The 16,070-nt window shown below is 52.6% G+C and overlaps 2 protein-coding genes across 2 annotated transcripts in view; one reads left to right on the top strand and one right to left on the bottom strand.

Moving 5' to 3' along the window:
• The window catches only part of SCTR (secretin receptor), a 67,351-nt gene extending 64,944 nt beyond the window's left edge, over positions 1–2,407 (top strand). Inside the window, exons 12-13 of the mRNA XM_070476315.1 lie at positions 905–946; positions 2,024–2,407. Of these exons, the coding sequence (XP_070332416.1) occupies positions 905–946; positions 2,024–2,173 (192 nt within the window). The 3' untranslated portion in view covers positions 2,174–2,407. The remainder of the gene's footprint in view (positions 1–904; positions 947–2,023) is intronic.
• A 2,353-nt stretch (positions 2,408–4,760) lies between these two features.
• TMEM37 (transmembrane protein 37) lies at positions 4,761–10,839 on the bottom strand. Its single transcript, XM_020914522.2, has 2 exons — positions 10,724–10,839; positions 4,761–5,732 (listed from the first exon to the last, which is right to left on the bottom strand). Exons 1-2 carry the CDS (start codon positions 10,742–10,744, stop codon positions 5,148–5,150), a joined length of 606 nt encoding a protein of 201 aa, XP_020770181.1. The 5' UTR covers positions 10,745–10,839; the 3' UTR covers positions 4,761–5,147.
• Between the last annotated feature and the right edge of the window lie 5,231 nt (positions 10,840–16,070).

Raw genomic sequence — 16,070 nt, 5'->3', positions numbered from 1 at the left:
ATCCCGCATCTCAGCCTGGAGTCCCTGACTGGTGGGTTCCACGCCAGGATTCTGGGGATACCATTGGGAAAAGAGGAGTCCAGATGCTGGAGAGGGAGGGTCCTGATAGGCACGACGCCCATCCTACCAGGGAACTTAAAAGCAAACGTGGCCCTGAGGCCTCTGACCTTGGAGATGTGAGTGGGGAGTCAGGCCCCCTGCTCGCTGGCTGAGACCTGCACTTGAGCTCTGCTCAGACTTTAGTTACATTAAGCAGAAGCTTCTAACTCAGCTGCAGGGACCAGGCAGGTCACTGGAATTAATAAGGGAGGCCACCCGGGAGAAGCAGGGCTCGGTGGCCCCTGAGGCATGCCCATCCTACCAGGAGCTGAGTGGGTGGAGCAGCCATGTGAACCCCTGGGCCTGGGTGGGCTTGTTTGCAGGACCAGCTGGAAATCTGGAGAGGTTTAAACAGGGACAGCTACTCAGATAGAAAGATGAATGTGTGACTGTGTGGTCAGAGCAGAGCTCTGGGCGGCATGAACTAGCCTCACGTGCCACCGTTCCCTGCTTCTCCGGGATGGCCCACCTTACTAATTCCCATGACCTGCCTGGTCACTGAGCTTGAGTTGGCAGTCTCTGTTTAATGTAACTGACACCACCCTGGTGCAGGGCACCTCCCAGGACCTGGGGTCATTCTTGCCCTCAAGGGTCTCAGGCTGTGTGGGTGATGCCAGCACAGCTGGATGCACTGCAGGGCCAGAAAGGAAGCACCTATTCCCCCTGGGGAAGGACAGGCGTGGGAAGGCTCTGGAACAGTCATGGGGAGAAGGGAGCCTGGGGCTGGTGATGAAAGGACCCCGGGGACTAGGAGGCCGAATGCTGGAGTGCCTCACCGATCCCGTTGCCCCTGCTTCCTCCGCAGGGCCTGGTGGTGGCCATCCTCTACTGCTTCCTCAACGGGGAGGTGAGTGCTGGGGGCTGCTCTGCTGCCTGGGGGGCTCCTTTGTCATTCGATTGTGGTTCAGAAGGGCTACCTGGACGGGGTGTGATGTGGGTGGGGGAGACCAGGGCCTCCTGGCTCAGATCTGTCTTCCAGGAGTCTGAGCTCACTTAACCGGAGCAGCAGAATCACCCAGAGGCCTTGTTAAAACAACTGCTGGGTCCTCCCTTGTTTCTAAACAGGCAAAAATGCGTCCCGTAGCTCTGGGCTGGAGGCTGAGAATGTTTTAACAAGCACTCCAGGTGATTCTAGCCCTCAGGCAAATTCAGGAAATGGAAAGTGCAGGCACCCCAACCCTAACTGAGGCTGCTGACTGCTGGTTGCCTGATGAGTGACCTCGATCACTGCCCTGATCTGGGCCTCGGGCTTCCCATCAGTAAAGAGTGACTCAGGTGAAATGTCTGCCCCTCCATCCTCAGAGACCTCCAAAGAGTGTGACTGCTGAGCAGGGTTGGGGGAGCTGCACGCTTAACTTTCAGTCTCTGCGCTTGCCCAGAGCATCTGGGTCAGGACAGGAGGCTCCTGGCACAGAGGCCATGCAGTTGAAGTTAGTTGAATACGGTACTGCATGCAAATAAACCCTTCCTGTAGCTGTCAATCATCTGGTTCACCCCACTTGAATGGGAGTAGCCTCTGATACTTTTCCAAAAGTCAAGCATCATACCTGGCCTCAAATGCTTTGCTGGTGCAGCTGGGGGTTGTGAAGGAGATTCCAAAGAGTAGACCCCTGGTCCCTAGATGAGTTCTGAGCTAGAGTGGCTTCGTGGGGACGTGTCCAATTGTCCCGGGTGACCATCTGTGAAATGTTCACAGGCCCCTTCTTCAGGACAGGTTTGCTGAGGTTGCTGGTGAAAGGTCCCAAGGGAAAGGGGCCCCTCAGTACCTATGGATGTCAGGGCTGAAAATGGTAAATCTGAGCGAAGGGGAGGGCATGCCCTCTGGGCAGGAGTGGCAGAGCCTGTGCTGAGGCCCCAGGGGAAAAAGCAGGACCGGGCAAAGATCGCCCTTCCCTCCTGGCTGACTCCTGATCTCCGGGGGCAGGTGCAGCTGGAAGTTCAGAAGAAGTGGCGGCAGTGGCACCTGCATGAGCTCCCATCGCGGCCCGTGGCCCCCAGCTCCTCCTTCAGCAGCGGCATCAAGGCCAGCCCCTCGGAGCAGAGTCGGGCCACCCGTAGCACCAGTGTCATCTGAGGCTGGCCAGCCCAGGTCCCGAGCCCGCCTTGCTGCCAGATGCTGTGTGGTCTTTCCAGTGACTATTACACCCCTCCTCCTGGCCTTGGGGTGGGGTTGTGGTGATGCTTCCTCAGAACTGATGGGGCCTGGGACAGCAAGAGGGCCTGGGACTCAGACCTGTTGAGTTTCCTAGAAAGAGTAGTTGAGGGGTCCCAGGAGAGGGCAGGGGAATAAATGGTAACTGGGATGAGACTTGGTATTTGTCGGTCCTCTTGTCCTTGAGGCACAAGGTGGAAGATGCTGACCCCTGCTACCTTCTGGAGAAGGGGGCTTCCCTGACCTCCCTGCTCCAGTTTTCAGGGATAAGCTTAGAAGCCCAGTGAACCAGAAGATAGTGAAGAATAATGAAGCCTGGCGTGCTGCAGTCCATGGGGTCACGAAGAATCAGACACGACTTAGCAACTGAAGAACAATAGCCAGTGAACCAGAGAAATTGCCCTTGGCCTTGGGTGGACCCTCCCCAGCCCTCATTGCAACTCACCCATCCAGCTCTTCCCCTGGAGCCTTCAAGACAACTCAATCAAGTTACAGGGAACCTTTTAGTGACCCTAACCTGGGATGGGGCACCTTGTTATTCCTGCTAAGTTATCTGTGGGAGTGGTGGTTTAGACACGAAGTCGTGTCCGACTCTTGCGACCCCGTGGACAGTAGCTTGCCAGGCTCTTGTCCATGGGATTCTCCAGGCAAGAATACTGAAGTGGGTTGCCATTTCCTTCTCAAGGATCTTCCTGATCCAGGGATCGAACCCGGGTCTCCTGCATTGCAGGCAGATTCTTTACCGACTGAGCTACGGGGGAAGCCCTCAGTTACGTGTAGTACTACAGAAAGTGGGGCAGAATCCATTTGACAGAAGAGATACCGGTTCACCAAGGTCCTGTCACTTGACCAAGATACCCAGCTGGAAGTGGCAGCTCAGTGCAGGACTTTTGATTTTAAACCCCCAGGCTCGCTCCAAGGCTGTCTGTCTCCCCTGCTCGCAGGTTGGGATGAATGGGGGCCTGTCTCCCTATCCCACTGGGGATTTTCATCTTATCCTTAACTGTCTGGATCTCAGTTCCCGCACATATCAGCATTCTTCCCTGCTGGCCATGTGAAGATTAAAGGACTAAATATTTGAACCTTTTTACCAAACACTGCCTACGTGCTCAAGGAAAGCATTCTGGACAGGAGCAGAGGCAACCCCGCCCCCCAGAGTGGAGGGAAGGGCATCTTGCTGGTGGGTGGGCCCAGCTCTAGTCCTGGCTTTAGGTGAACTGGACAAGTGGCCCTGCCCCCAACTTCTGCATCTCATCCCTGCAGACAAGGAAGTCACCCTCTCTCACCTCATAGACTGCCCCTGGGGTGAAAAGGCCAGCTTGCCCATTTTCCAAGGCTAAGACTACAGCCTGTATGGTTGATATAACTTTCTCCAGAGACCCCCATGAACTCTGTGCATCTTCAAATCAAGAAAAGTTTAAAAAAAAAATCACCAGGTATAGGCACCCAGAAAGAGGATCTGGCAGGGCAGAAACCTAAACCTCATGAGGCCAGAATGAACCAGGGAAGGCCTGAGTTCATCAGGTCAGGGAGGGACATGGCGCTAGTATAGAATGAAATAGGCTGAGGGTGGAAAAAAACCCCACCTACTGGGCAGAAAAGGGACTGGAAAGGGGGCAATTTAATGCACAAGAATATAAAGTGGCCGGCAAGGGTGGAAATCTCCATTGGTTCCTGTCTCCTTCACCTGCAGGCCTCTGTATCTAGGCTGGTTGTTAATCATTATCCAAGGTTTGGCCAGTTCCCTGTACCCCGTGGAGTCCAGATACGTGCTCTCTGGAGTGTGTTCTAGGATCAAAAATGGTACCCTGAGGCTATCTGGCCCTGACCAAAGATGGACGCACACGCTATGTCAGAGATCCATTCATCCCATGCTCAGTTGTGTCCAACTCTTTGCAACACCATGGACTGTAGCCCGCCAGGCTCCTCTGTCCGTGAGGATTTTCCAGGCAAGAATACTGGAGTGGTTTACCATTTCCTCCTCCAGGGGATTTTCCCGACCCAGAGATCTCCTGAGGCAGAAGTCTCCTGCCTTGGTAGGTGGATTTTTTACTGCTTGAGCCATCCGGGGAAGTCCCTACATCAAGAGGACAATATTGTAAGTCAGGCAGCTCTCCTGGAAGGGCTTCAGGCAGCACTCACGAGGAGAGTCCTCAGAGGGAGAGCCAGCTGCTGGAAGCAGGGGTTATCCTGGGGAGGCACCCCCAAAGGGCAGTCAAATGGTTTGAAAGCCATATGCAAGCAATCCTGAACTCTGCTTCCCTGGCGTGACCAAAGGGAAAATGCAAAGGCCCTTTGAGCTGGTGGAAGAAAGTCTTAGGCACTAACTGGACATCCTTTGCTGGAAGGATGATTCACTCTTAGTCTCCCAGGAGGCCCAGGGACCCTACAGCCCACATTCCAGCAGGGTCAATAAAACAGGTGTCAACTGTGCTTCCCGTGCAGCCGGCCTGGGCACCAGTGACCCGAGCTGCTTCCAGGTCTGTTCCCATCCCAGGAAGCGTTCAAGTAAAGGTTTTAAAATATGTTTATTCTTGTAAAATCAACATCCTATATAACACGGCTGTGGGTAAACTGGTGCAGCTGGTGGCATGGAGGCTCCCACCTGACCTCTGGGCTGCAGACCAGCTGCACAGACCTCTGGGCCACTAGCCCAAACACACCAAGGCCAAGAGGCATCAATTTGAACGTCACATGTTGGAATTAGAAAAGTCTCATCTTTTCCACCCGTCACACTGCACGGCATGTGGGACTCAGTTCCCCAGCCAGGGATCTAACCCGTGTCCCCTGCATTGGAAGCCCAGAGAGTCTTAACCACTGGACCACCAGGGAAGTCTGAAAAAGTCCCATCATAGGCAGGCTTTCCGGTAGAACTTGATGTCCTTGGAGGAGGGTCCTAAACTTTTGTAGGCAGGCTCCAGGGATGCATGTTGTTGTGGGTGATGCTGTTGATGTGCAGGCCACTGATAGCATTCAGGAAGAGAAGGAAGGAGGCTGTGAAGTCGCTCCAGAACATCAAGGTGAGGCCCCAGAGCGTGACCTGGCTCCTGAGAAGGACCAGGAAGCTCAGGAGGCCCCCGAAGGAGAGGATGAATGAGATGAGTAGGAGGGTGGAGCCCACAGCCCACTTCCGCCAAGCGAGGGAGTCTTCGCACACCTGGGACACTATGAGAAACTCCAGGCCAAAGATGGCGACCACCACGGCCAAGCTGGCCACGATGCGGGCCACGACCATGCCCGAGGCCAGCCAGGGCACCTGGGCCTGACTCAGGTCTCGGAGGCAGTGCAGCTCCGTCTGGTTGGAGGCAGTGCAGAAGCGCCACAGTCCGAAGAGGCGGTCATCCGCCAGGAGCCATTGGCCATCGCAGATGGAGATGGAGGAGAGGACCACAGCCAGAGAGGCACACAGGATGATGAGGCCTCGGGTGAAGGACTCAAAGAAGGACCGGGGGGGCCTCCTTTGGCCCAGCAGCCTCTGTGCCTGGAAGACAGCATGGGGCAGCATGTCAGGGAGAGCCCCCCGCCACACCTGGCCAGCCTCTTCAGGGAGGACCCACAACATGCGGTTCAGCTTCCCACTGCCACTGGAACCCTTCTCCCATCCTGCTTGTTCCTGGCCCATCCTCCACTCAAGACCTATAAGCATTGTCTGTGGATCCAGTTATTTATCAGGCAAAGAGTTCCTTGCCCTTTCTTTAATGATTTATAATGAATAAAAACCCAAATTCCATTTGCCTGTTTATACTCTTGAGCCCATTCTGAAGTCAGAAAACCTGTTTGACCTGGCTGTTGTGACCTTGAGCCAGCAGGCAGCTTTGGTTTCTTTATATGCAAAACAAGAACACTACATAGAGTTATTATTAGCACATCAGTGAGGGTTTCCTCCCCTGGCTCCGGGTCTCCCCCAGTTTCATCCTAATCTGTACCTTCTGAACTTGCCAGGACCCAGGTGCTCAGTGATTTTGCACTTTACCCTTCAGTCTGGCTTAGCCTGTACCCCACCCAGAACAGGCCAACACTAGGTGTTCCAGCAGCTTCTGGGGTTGGAGGGGGAGTCCCTGAGGTGCCCCTTCGGTCTCTGGTTTCTGGAAAAGTGCACTGTCCTCTCTCCCAGAAACCTCGGCCAAGCGTCCAGTGAGGTGTCTCTTGTTACAACCCTGGGGCACCCTCCAGCCACAGTCCCCCAACCCAGAAGCAAAAGGAATGCTTCAAAGAGTAGAACGCCTTAGATGGCCCACAAGCCCTCCCAGAGCACCCTCCCCGCCACCCTGCTCAGCCACACGGTCCCCTTCACATGCGGGGACAAGCCTAGAACTTTCTTCCTCACCTATTGGCTCCTCTACTTGAAAGACTCTTCTGGCTGCCCCCCTTTCTCCATTCTTCATGTCTCGACTGAAACACTGCCTCCGTACCCACCCAACCCAGAAGGGACTCCCTCTGGCCACTCTCAGAGGAACTGTTCTGACAAGTTACCTATTTCTGTCTAAATAGTGGTGAATGTTATTGTCTGTCTCACTCGGAGACTGAGGTCTCCAGGAGGCCAGGGCCTTTCCCTAGCACCTGGCACCGTGCTCAAGAGCCACGAGATAATGAACGTCAAGCTTGCAAGCACTGCCACTTTCATCTGAAGCTACCTTTAAACCATCTCCTGCCCAGTCCTAGATTATGCCCTTTACAGTGAGTGTGGAAGCAGCCCAGGTTACACCTTGGTTTGGGAGGTAAGCAAAGCAGAAAACTCAAGCGTGATGATCACTGCTAGGGAAACCAACCAAAAGGGGACTCTAGGGTCAGCCCTACCCACGTGCAAACGGAGGCTTCCAGAGGCAGGCCTGGGCCACCCCCTCAGTGAGGGGCAGAAAACAGGGCTACGCTCCTGGGAGACCCTGTGGTCAGAGCCCCAGCAGGAACATCAGGCTGCCTGCTAACCTGCTCACCTTAGCAGCCCCAGGGATACAGGAAAGAATCTTGATTGCTTGCAGCACTTCTGCCTAAGTTAGGATCCCATTTCACCCTTAAACCCGAGTCTGGACTTCCCTGATGGTACAGTGGATAAGAATCTGCTTGCCAATGCAGAGGACAAGCATTCAATCCCCAGTCTTGGACGATTCCACATGCCAGAAGAACTAAGCCTGAGTGCCACAATTACTGCAGTGAAGCCTAGAACCCATGCTCCACAATGAGAAGTTACTGCAATAAGATGCCTGGGCACCGCGATAAAGACTAGCCTCTAGACTCGCCACCACTTTAAAAAAAAAAGAAGAAAAGAAATAGCTGCTTTTTCATTAAAAAAAAGAAGAACAAGCTAGTCTGGTGGAGTAGGAAACTTCATGGGGGTATGCAAGGACGGCAACTGTCAGAGGCCAAGGGACCTACCCAAGAGCATTTATATCACAGTAAAGCTGGCACAGCGGGGGGTAGGGGTGGGGATGCATGCTGCCAATAAATACTGACTTGGGCCATTGCGTGAGGGGCTCAGTATGGTGGTGAGGAACAGGAGTGGAGGGGACTGAGGGACCCCCAAGGACCCTGATGCAGATCCAGACACAAAGGCAGCCTGGTGCGCGGTAAAGAGCATTCAGGCGGGAGTCTAGGCTGTGGTTCTCAAACCGTGTCCCCTTGTCTCCTAGCAGGGGGAGGGACCCCCTCACTTCAACCCATCAGATCCCTCTTTCCTGCCAGAGCCACTGGGAATCTGAGTCTGTACTGAATTTCAATAGAAAAAATAGCTCTACTGCTAAGAAACCAAGGGAGCTTTGAAACCTCTGATTACAAACCATAAAGGTGTTTGTCTTTGCCACGAGGTTTCTTAACCCCCTTGACTCTTGTTTCTCATCTACATTCTGTAGGAATTAGTGACCCCTGCAGGAAAGCATAGCCATGAAGGCACCTCGAGAGGTTATAACACCCCTAGAGGTTGTTAAGTTTCTAGTATGGGAAAACCTCAGACGCAGGCAACAAGTCACAAGAATATAGCACCCAGAGGCCTTTTGACCTTGGACATCACGCTGTCTAGAGAAAAAGCACATGCCGTCCTGCACTCAGCCCCACCTGTCCTGGGCACAAACTGGACTTTAATCTCCAGGCCCTCAGACATTCAGAAAGACAGCTGACATCAGGTCATTTTCCCCCTCCCATCCCAAAGTAGGGCATCATTCAAACTCTGACACCAATAAAACTCCCAAGGATTAAATGAGATTATGTATATAAAGATGCTTGGAACATGAGCAGTCCTGATTTACCACAGCTAGTCCTAACATCAGGAACAATAAGGTATCTTGAGTCCTCATTCCTCACCACTGCCCCCGACACCTGAGCTTTGAGCCATCCAAGAAATCCTCTCCTGGAGGGCAGTTGAGCCTCAGCATGGTCAGTGGAAGGTTTGTGGACCACCCAGGATGAGGGCAGTTGAGCCCTGTTCCTGATACTGCCCAGCCCAACTCTGTGACCTTGGGCAAATCACTTTAGTCTCTTAGGGCCTGGACTTTCTCCACTAAAAAAAAAAAAAAGAAAAGAAAAGAAAATGGAAGAGGCATTTCCCTTTTCATCCAGCTCCCTGAATGATTTCTGGTGACCTGTAGAACAGTGTCACTTGACACTCCTGGGCCATTGAGTCCACTGCCAAGATCCTGTCTTCCTCTACAACCCAGGACCCCATCTGATTCCATCAACCCCTAATTAGACACTCTGGGCTGCTCACTACTCATTCTCCACATCGCCTCTCCCTCCTTATTTGCCCCAACCCCCCCGCTGCCCACTCAGCCCAAGCCAAGGTCAGGCCCTTCTCATCAGCTGGAAATCCCGTCTGTGCTCAGCTGCTGAGTCGTGTCCCACTCTTTGGGACCTCAGATTGTAGCCAGGCTCCTCTGTCCCTGTGATTCTCCAGGCAAGAGTACTGGAATGGGTTGCCATTTCCTCCTCTGGAGGAGCTTCCTCCACCCGGGGATCAGCCTGGTTCTCTGGCATTGGCAGGCGGATTTTTTTTTTAACCACTGAGCCACCCAGAAAAATCCCTTCTACAGCTTCCTAAACAGTAAGCCCACTCACGCCAGCATGACCCCAGGACACTGGTCAGAGAGCTACAGGAGCCATTCTGCTTGGTTTTTAGCTCTTAGACCTCTGACAAGTTATTTATCCCCTGGAGATAACTAGTTCTGCCTCCTGCCCTCGTTGTGGAGCTGAACCGAGTTCTGAACACCCCAGCTGCATAGAACAGTCCCAGGCCTGCGGTTAAGTGCTCCTAAGCGACAGCGACTATCTTCAAGCACAGCCCGCGCCCCCCACCCCCGCTGCCGCCAGTAGGGCTCCAGGGTTTTAACCTCATCTTTTCCGCCCACCCCCCCACCCAACCCCCTTCTCCTTCCTTCGCTAAAACTCAAGTCTTTCAACCTGGCTACTCCAGTCTTCCTGCCCCTCCCAGCCGGGTAAGAAGCCCTCCTCCACCCCTTAATTCAGTCGCAGTTTCTAATCCAGCACCCACTTCCCCCGACCGCGTCTAAATCCTGTTTGCAAGTCTCTCCCCAGCTGGGCCGCCGGCTCTCCGAGGCGGGACCACACCCGATCCCACCCTCCACGCAGAAGGTCCGGAGGCAGCCCGATCGGGACTTCAGATTATGCCCAGAACGGTAGGGAGTAACTCGCAGCATCCCGCTCTCGGGCTGCAGAATCCCGGCCGCAGGAGGTTTGCGGGCGGCTCGTGGGTGGAGTTTCTCCTGTTCGGGCCAAGTCTGGCTCACACTCGATTCTGGGGCTGAGCTGGCCGCCACTCGCAGGTCACTTCACCTGAGCCTCAGCCTCCGCATCTGTAAACTGGGCGGAGCTCTGGGGTCAGTGCTGTGGCGCTCTGAACGCTCGCTGGCTGAGTCTGCGGGCCTCTGACCGTCAGGACCATCAGGTCGGGAGACTAGCCGGCGGCACGCGTCCGCTAGGGAAGCTCGGCTGCCGGGTAGGAGAATTGCACGCCCGAGGGGCGGAGGGAGACGGGCAAGTTGTGCCGCAAACGCCTCGCATCACTGAGAAACCTCATGTCTGCAATGCCAGCCCCTCACCTCACTACAGTCTGTTCCCAGGTTTCCGCGCGTCCCAGAGACTCCATCCCCGTCCCCGTCCCCCCAAAAGTCAGTTTTGCGAAGGAGAGATGGTATTTCTGGCCCCGGCTCAGGAAAGTTGACTTCCCCAGACATGCCTCCTGCTCTGAGGAGCGAACCTCACTCTACAAATGGATTCCGTCCATCCTCCGCCCCAGAAGCGCCCCCCTTTTAAGAGGGACCCTTCTGTTGAACCTAAGCAATGGAAACAGAAGACCCCAAAGACAACCGCCCGACCCCGAGACTTTTGGGAGCCTAGGGTGCGCGAAGGACCAGAGCGACAAGACCGACAGCGCTGGGGTGGAAGAGTGGCCCCAGGTGGCTTCCTGCCTGCCCCCCGGACCCCGGCAGGGCACTCCTACCGCTCTCGTCGCGGCCGCTCGCTCACCTGGACGCCGAGGGCTGTCATCGTGCACCCGGGCTCTTCGCGAACTCCCGCCAGCTGCCTCCACGATCCCGAGCGCAGATCTGCTGAGGCAGACCGTTGCTGCTTGGGAAATCTCTCCTCAGGGGCCGGGGCGGGGCCGGGGGCGGGGCCGGCAGGGTGGGTCAGAGGGCGGGGCTGGCGAAGGGAGCAGAGGGGAGGGAGGGGTGGGGAGGGGCGCTGGGCATCAGCAAACTTGGTGCTGCTGGCCGGGCTGCTGGCGGGGCTGTTCCCCGCCCGGGGCCGCTGGGTGGACGCTGAATCAGTGGGGCCGTGGGAAGGAGCCACCGGTGGGGGGTGGGGGTGGGGTAGGCCAGGACACGGCCAAGAAGTGTAGACTCGGGCGGCAGACTCGCGAAGTCCAGGCCTGGAGTCATTCCCTCGCTCTGAGGACTGCTGTGCGCGCGACGCCGATTCCCCAACGGCAGGACCGCGCAGGCGGAAGGCCAGCGACCCAGGACCCGATTTCGCCCCAGCGGGTCCAACCGAGCGTCAGGAGAGGCAGAGGCGTCTCCAGCACCCTGTACCGGGCTCTTGTTTTTCTCTCGTGTTGTTCAGTCGCTAAGTCGTATTTGATTCTTTGAGACTGGACGGACTGCAGCACGGCAGGCTTCCCTGTCCATCACCACCTCCCAGAGTTTTCTCAAACTCATGTCCATTGAGTGGATAACGCCATCCAACCACCTCATCGTCTGTCGCCGCCTCCTTCTGCCTTCAATCTTTCTTAGCATCAGGATCTTTTCCAGTGAGTCGGCTTTTCTCATCAGATGGTCAAAGCATTGGAGCGTCCTCATCAGTCCTTCTAATGAATATTTAGGGTTGATTTCCTTCAAGATTTGGGCTTCCCTGGTGGCTCAGACGGTAAAGCGTCTGCCTACAATGCAGGAGACCTGGGTTCGATCCCTGGGCCGGGAAGATTCACTGGAGAAGAAAATAGCAACCCACTCAAGTATTCTTCACTGGAAAATCCTATGGACAGAGTAGCCTGGTGGGATATGGTCCATGGGGTCACAAAGAGTTGGACAGGACTGAACGACTTCACTTTCACTTTTCTTTCCTTTAGGATTGACTGGTTTGATTTCTTTGCTGTCCAAGAAACTCTCAAGAGTTTTCTCCAGCACCACTATCTGAAAGCATCAATTCTTTGGCACTCAGCCTTCTTTACGGTCCAACTCTCACACCTGAACATGACTACTGGAAAAACCATAGCTTTGACAACACAGACTGTTGTTGGTAAAATGTTGTCTCTGCTTTTTAATATGCTGTCTAGGTTTTTCATAGCTTTTCTTCCAAGGAGCAAGCATCTCTGAGCCATGGTTAATAAATGAGATAATATTCATGAAAGATCAGAGTCTTGCCAGGCCCTAAGATCAAAGTCTTGCCAGGCCCTCAGTTAAGTGTGAAAATAGTGGAATCTTCAGGGCAGTCTTTCCTGTGTCACTTTTCTCTCCCCCAAAGGGGGATGTACAACCCTAACACCCCCTCCCTCCCAAAGGGAGAATGTACAACCCTGCCCACCTCCTTGCCACCTCCTGCGTGCATGCTAAGTTGCTTTAGTCATGTCCCACTCTTTGTGACCCTATGGACAGTAGCCCACCAGGCTCCTCTGTGCATGGGATTCTCCAGGCAAGAACACTGGAGTGGGTAGCCATTCCCTTCTCCAGGGGATCTTCCCAACCCAGGGATGGAACCCAGGTCTCCTACATTGCAGGCAGATTCTTTACCTTCTGAGCCACAGGGAAGCCCCTCACTTGAGTTTACCCAAGGATATTTTCACTTAATGCTCCCACCCCCTTCTCCCTGTCAGATGTCCATCGGGTTCCGGTACTGCCTAAGACACCTTGTCAAATCCCGGAACCCATCGCCTACTTTCTTCTTCCTAGGATTCTGTGTGTGGTCAGGCACATTTGTGTGTATGCTGCCTGTTATGCTTTTTTGGTAAGAATAGAAAGTCTTGAATCAGTGGAATTTAGAGTGAAATGTCTTGTCAGCAAGATCTCTGGAGAAGCAGAAATGACTTAGGAATAATCATGAGGAAGTGATGCCTTCCAATCATTTTATGGTCATAAGAAAGCCCAGGTTCTTCACTGATGGTCCAGTGATTAAGGCTCCATGCTTCCACTGCAGGGGGCACCAGTTCAGTCCCTAGTTGGGGAACTAGAGCCCACATGCTGCGTGTGGCCCAAGACACAGTCAAAGTCTGGGTGGAGTTTGTGCCAAGGACCAGGCATCCAGTCTGGTCACCTGGACCGGCCCTTCCTTTGAATTATAGGGTGCCAGGTTTTCCAATGGAGAAGGCAATGGCACCCCACTCCAGTACTCTTGCCTGGAAAGTCCCATGGACGGAGGAGCCTGGTAGGCTGCAGTCCATGGGGTCGCGAAGAGTCAGACATGACTGAGTGACTTCACTTTCACTTTTCACTTTCATGCACTGGAGAAGGAAATGGCAACCCACCCCAGTGTTCTTGCCTGGAGAATCCCAGGGGTGGGGTCGCACAGAGTCGGACACGACTGAAGTGACTTAGCAGTAGCAGTAGGGTTTCCAAGGTCCCTCCGTGGTGCCAGTGAAACAGAAGGGAAGAGGGTAGGGCAGTCTGAGAACACAACATAAACTGGTTAGAACCAAATGGGCCCAAGATGGTGGACAAGTCTAACTTCCACTAGACTTTGAGCCTAGTATATATTCACTGTAACACATTAGATACATGACTTACCCACAGGTGCCATGACAATTCCAAAGCCAATCATCGAAGACCAAAGTGGATGATGATCCAATTTCTGGAAATCTCTTCTCCAAAGTATTTGCTATAATCCTCCCACTCATTAGCCTGTGAAATTACTCAGTCCATGAAAGCTAACTGCACATTTTGAGGCTGCTCTCACCTTCCGGGATGCCCCATACAATCTGTCTTTGGAATGTGTTTCTTTCTAAATAAATCCATTTCTAAAGGAAGAGATGTTTTGACAGAAGCAGAGGTCTGAGTGAGACCATTGCTGGCATTGAAGATGAAAAGGAGCCCTTAGCCAAGGAATGAGAGCAGCCTCTAAAAATGAGAGCAGCCTCTAGCAGCATCTTCCAGTTCAGGATGGTGGAGTAGAAAGATGTGTGCTCATCATCAGCGAGTGCACCAAAATTGCAACTAGCTATTGAATAACCAAGGACAGGAGAATGCTGGAACCCACCAACAAAAGATACCCCATGTCCAGGACAAAATAGAGGCTGCAGCAAGATGGTAGGAGGGGCACAATTATGATCAAATAAAATCCCACACCCGCCAGGTGGGTGACCAACAAACTGGAGAACGATAACACCAAAGAAGTTCTCCCACTGTTGTGAAGATTTTGAACCCCACGTCAGGCTTCCTGGTCTGGGGATCCAATATAGGGACTGGGAATCCCAGGGAATCTGACCTTGAATGCCAGAGGGATTTGAATATAGGACTTCCACAGGACTGGGAGAAACAGAGACTCCAGTCTTAGAGCGCACAAACAAAATCTTGCATGCACCAAGATCCAGAGGAAGGGAGCAGTGATCCCACAGGAGACTGAACCAAAACTATCTGTTAGTGTTAGAGGGTCTCCTATGGAGGCGTGGGTTGGCAGAGGTTCACCACAGGGGTCGGGGTACTGGCAGCAGCAGTCTGGAAAGGCCCCCCTTGGCATAAATCCTCTTGGACGTCGCCATTAAGCCTACCATGGGGCTCATAGAGCCCAGGGCTGGGTCGTCTCAGGCCAGAGAACTACCAGGGAGGGAGTGCAACCCCACTCATCAGCAGATAATTGGACTACAGCTTTATTGAGCAAATCCCTGCCCACCAGAGCAAGACCCAGTCACTCCCATCAGGAAGCTTACACAAGCCTTTTAGCCTCTTCCATTAGAAGGCAGACAGAAGTAAGAACCACAGTCCCACAGAGGCTAGAACAAAAGCCACATTACAGAAAGTAAATCAGCATGAGAAAGAAAGTTCTGTCCCAGATGAAGGGACAAAATTAAGCCCCAGGAAAACAATCAAATGAAGTGGAGATAGGCCATGTTCTGGAAAAAGAATTCAGAATAATGATAGTGAAGATGATTCAGGATCTCAGGAAAACAGTGGATAAGATACAAGAAATGTTTACCCAAGACCTAGAAGAGCTAAAGAACAGAGATGAATGATACACTAGAAGGAATTGATAGCAGAGTAAATGAGGCAGAAAAGCAGATAAATGGCCCGGAGGACAGAATGGTGGAAATCACTGCTGCAGAACAGAAAATAGAAAAACGAATGAAAAGGAAAGAAGACAGCCTAAGAGACCTCTTGGACAACGACAAACACACCAACATTTGCATCATATGGGCCCTAGAAGGAAAAAAAAGAGATAAAGAGCCTGAGAAAATATTTGAAGGGATAGTAGCTGAAAACTTCCCTAACATGGGAAAAGAAATAGCCAACCAAGTCCAGAAAGCACAGAGTCCCAGGCAGGTTAAACCCAAGGAGGAACACACCAAGACACATAGTAATAAAACTGGCAAAAATTAAAGACAAAGATAAAAGATTAAAAACAACAAGGGAAAAATGACAAATACCATACAAGAGAACTCCCATCAGGCTATCAGCTGATTTCTCAACAGAAACTCTACAAGCCAGAAGGGAATGGCATGATATATTTAAAGTGATGAAAGGGAAGAATTTATAACCAAGAATATTCTACCCAGCAAGACTCTCATTCAGATTTGATGGAGAAGCCAAAAGCTTCCAGAGAAGCAAAAGTTAAGAGAATTCAGCACCACCAAACCAGCTTTACAATAAATGCTAAAGGAACTTCTCTAAGCAGGAAACACAAGAGAAGGAAAAGACCTACAGAAAATAAACCCCAAACAATTAAGAAAATGGTAATAGGATCATACATATTGATAATTACCTTAAATGTAAATGGATTAAATGCACCAACCAAAAGGCATAGCCTGGCTAAGTGGATGAAAACTTATGCATGTGTGTACTTCCACTTACCACATCACTCTGCTTGACCCCACCCCCCAGATTGTATGTAATTATTTTATATTGTTAAGTTAATCATGTTCCCATCATGGCTTGTGATTGTAATTATCTTTTATGTTTTTGTCTGGCTGTTGATTGTGAGGGCTTCCCTGGTGGCTCAGGTGATAAAGAATGTGCCTACAATTCAGGAAGCCTGGGCTCGATCCCTGGGTTGGGAAGATCTCCTGGAGGAGGGCTTGGCAACCCACTCCAGTATTCTTGCCTGGAGAATCCCTGTGAGCAGAGAAGGGAGTCTGTGGGCTACAGTCCATGGGGTTGCAAAGAGGTGGACA

The sequence above is a fragment of the Odocoileus virginianus genome, chromosome 13 (genome assembly GCF_023699985.2).
Source record: "Odocoileus virginianus isolate 20LAN1187 ecotype Illinois chromosome 13, Ovbor_1.2, whole genome shotgun sequence".
In the NCBI taxonomy this organism is placed as follows: Eukaryota; Metazoa; Chordata; class Mammalia; order Artiodactyla; family Cervidae; genus Odocoileus; species Odocoileus virginianus.
Note: the sequence above shows the minus strand (reverse complement) of the source record. Positions and strands in the feature narration are given on the sequence as shown.

Bases quoted from the DNA above. Each gene is read 5' to 3' on its own strand.
- TMEM37 (XM_020914522.2), bottom strand. From the start codon at position 10,744: ATGACAGCCCTCGGCGTCCAG. The intron at 5,733-10,723 runs GTGAGCGAGCGG...GCTGTCTTCCAG, and splicing joins TGACAGCCCTCGGCGTCCAG to GCACAGAGGCTGCTGGGCCA.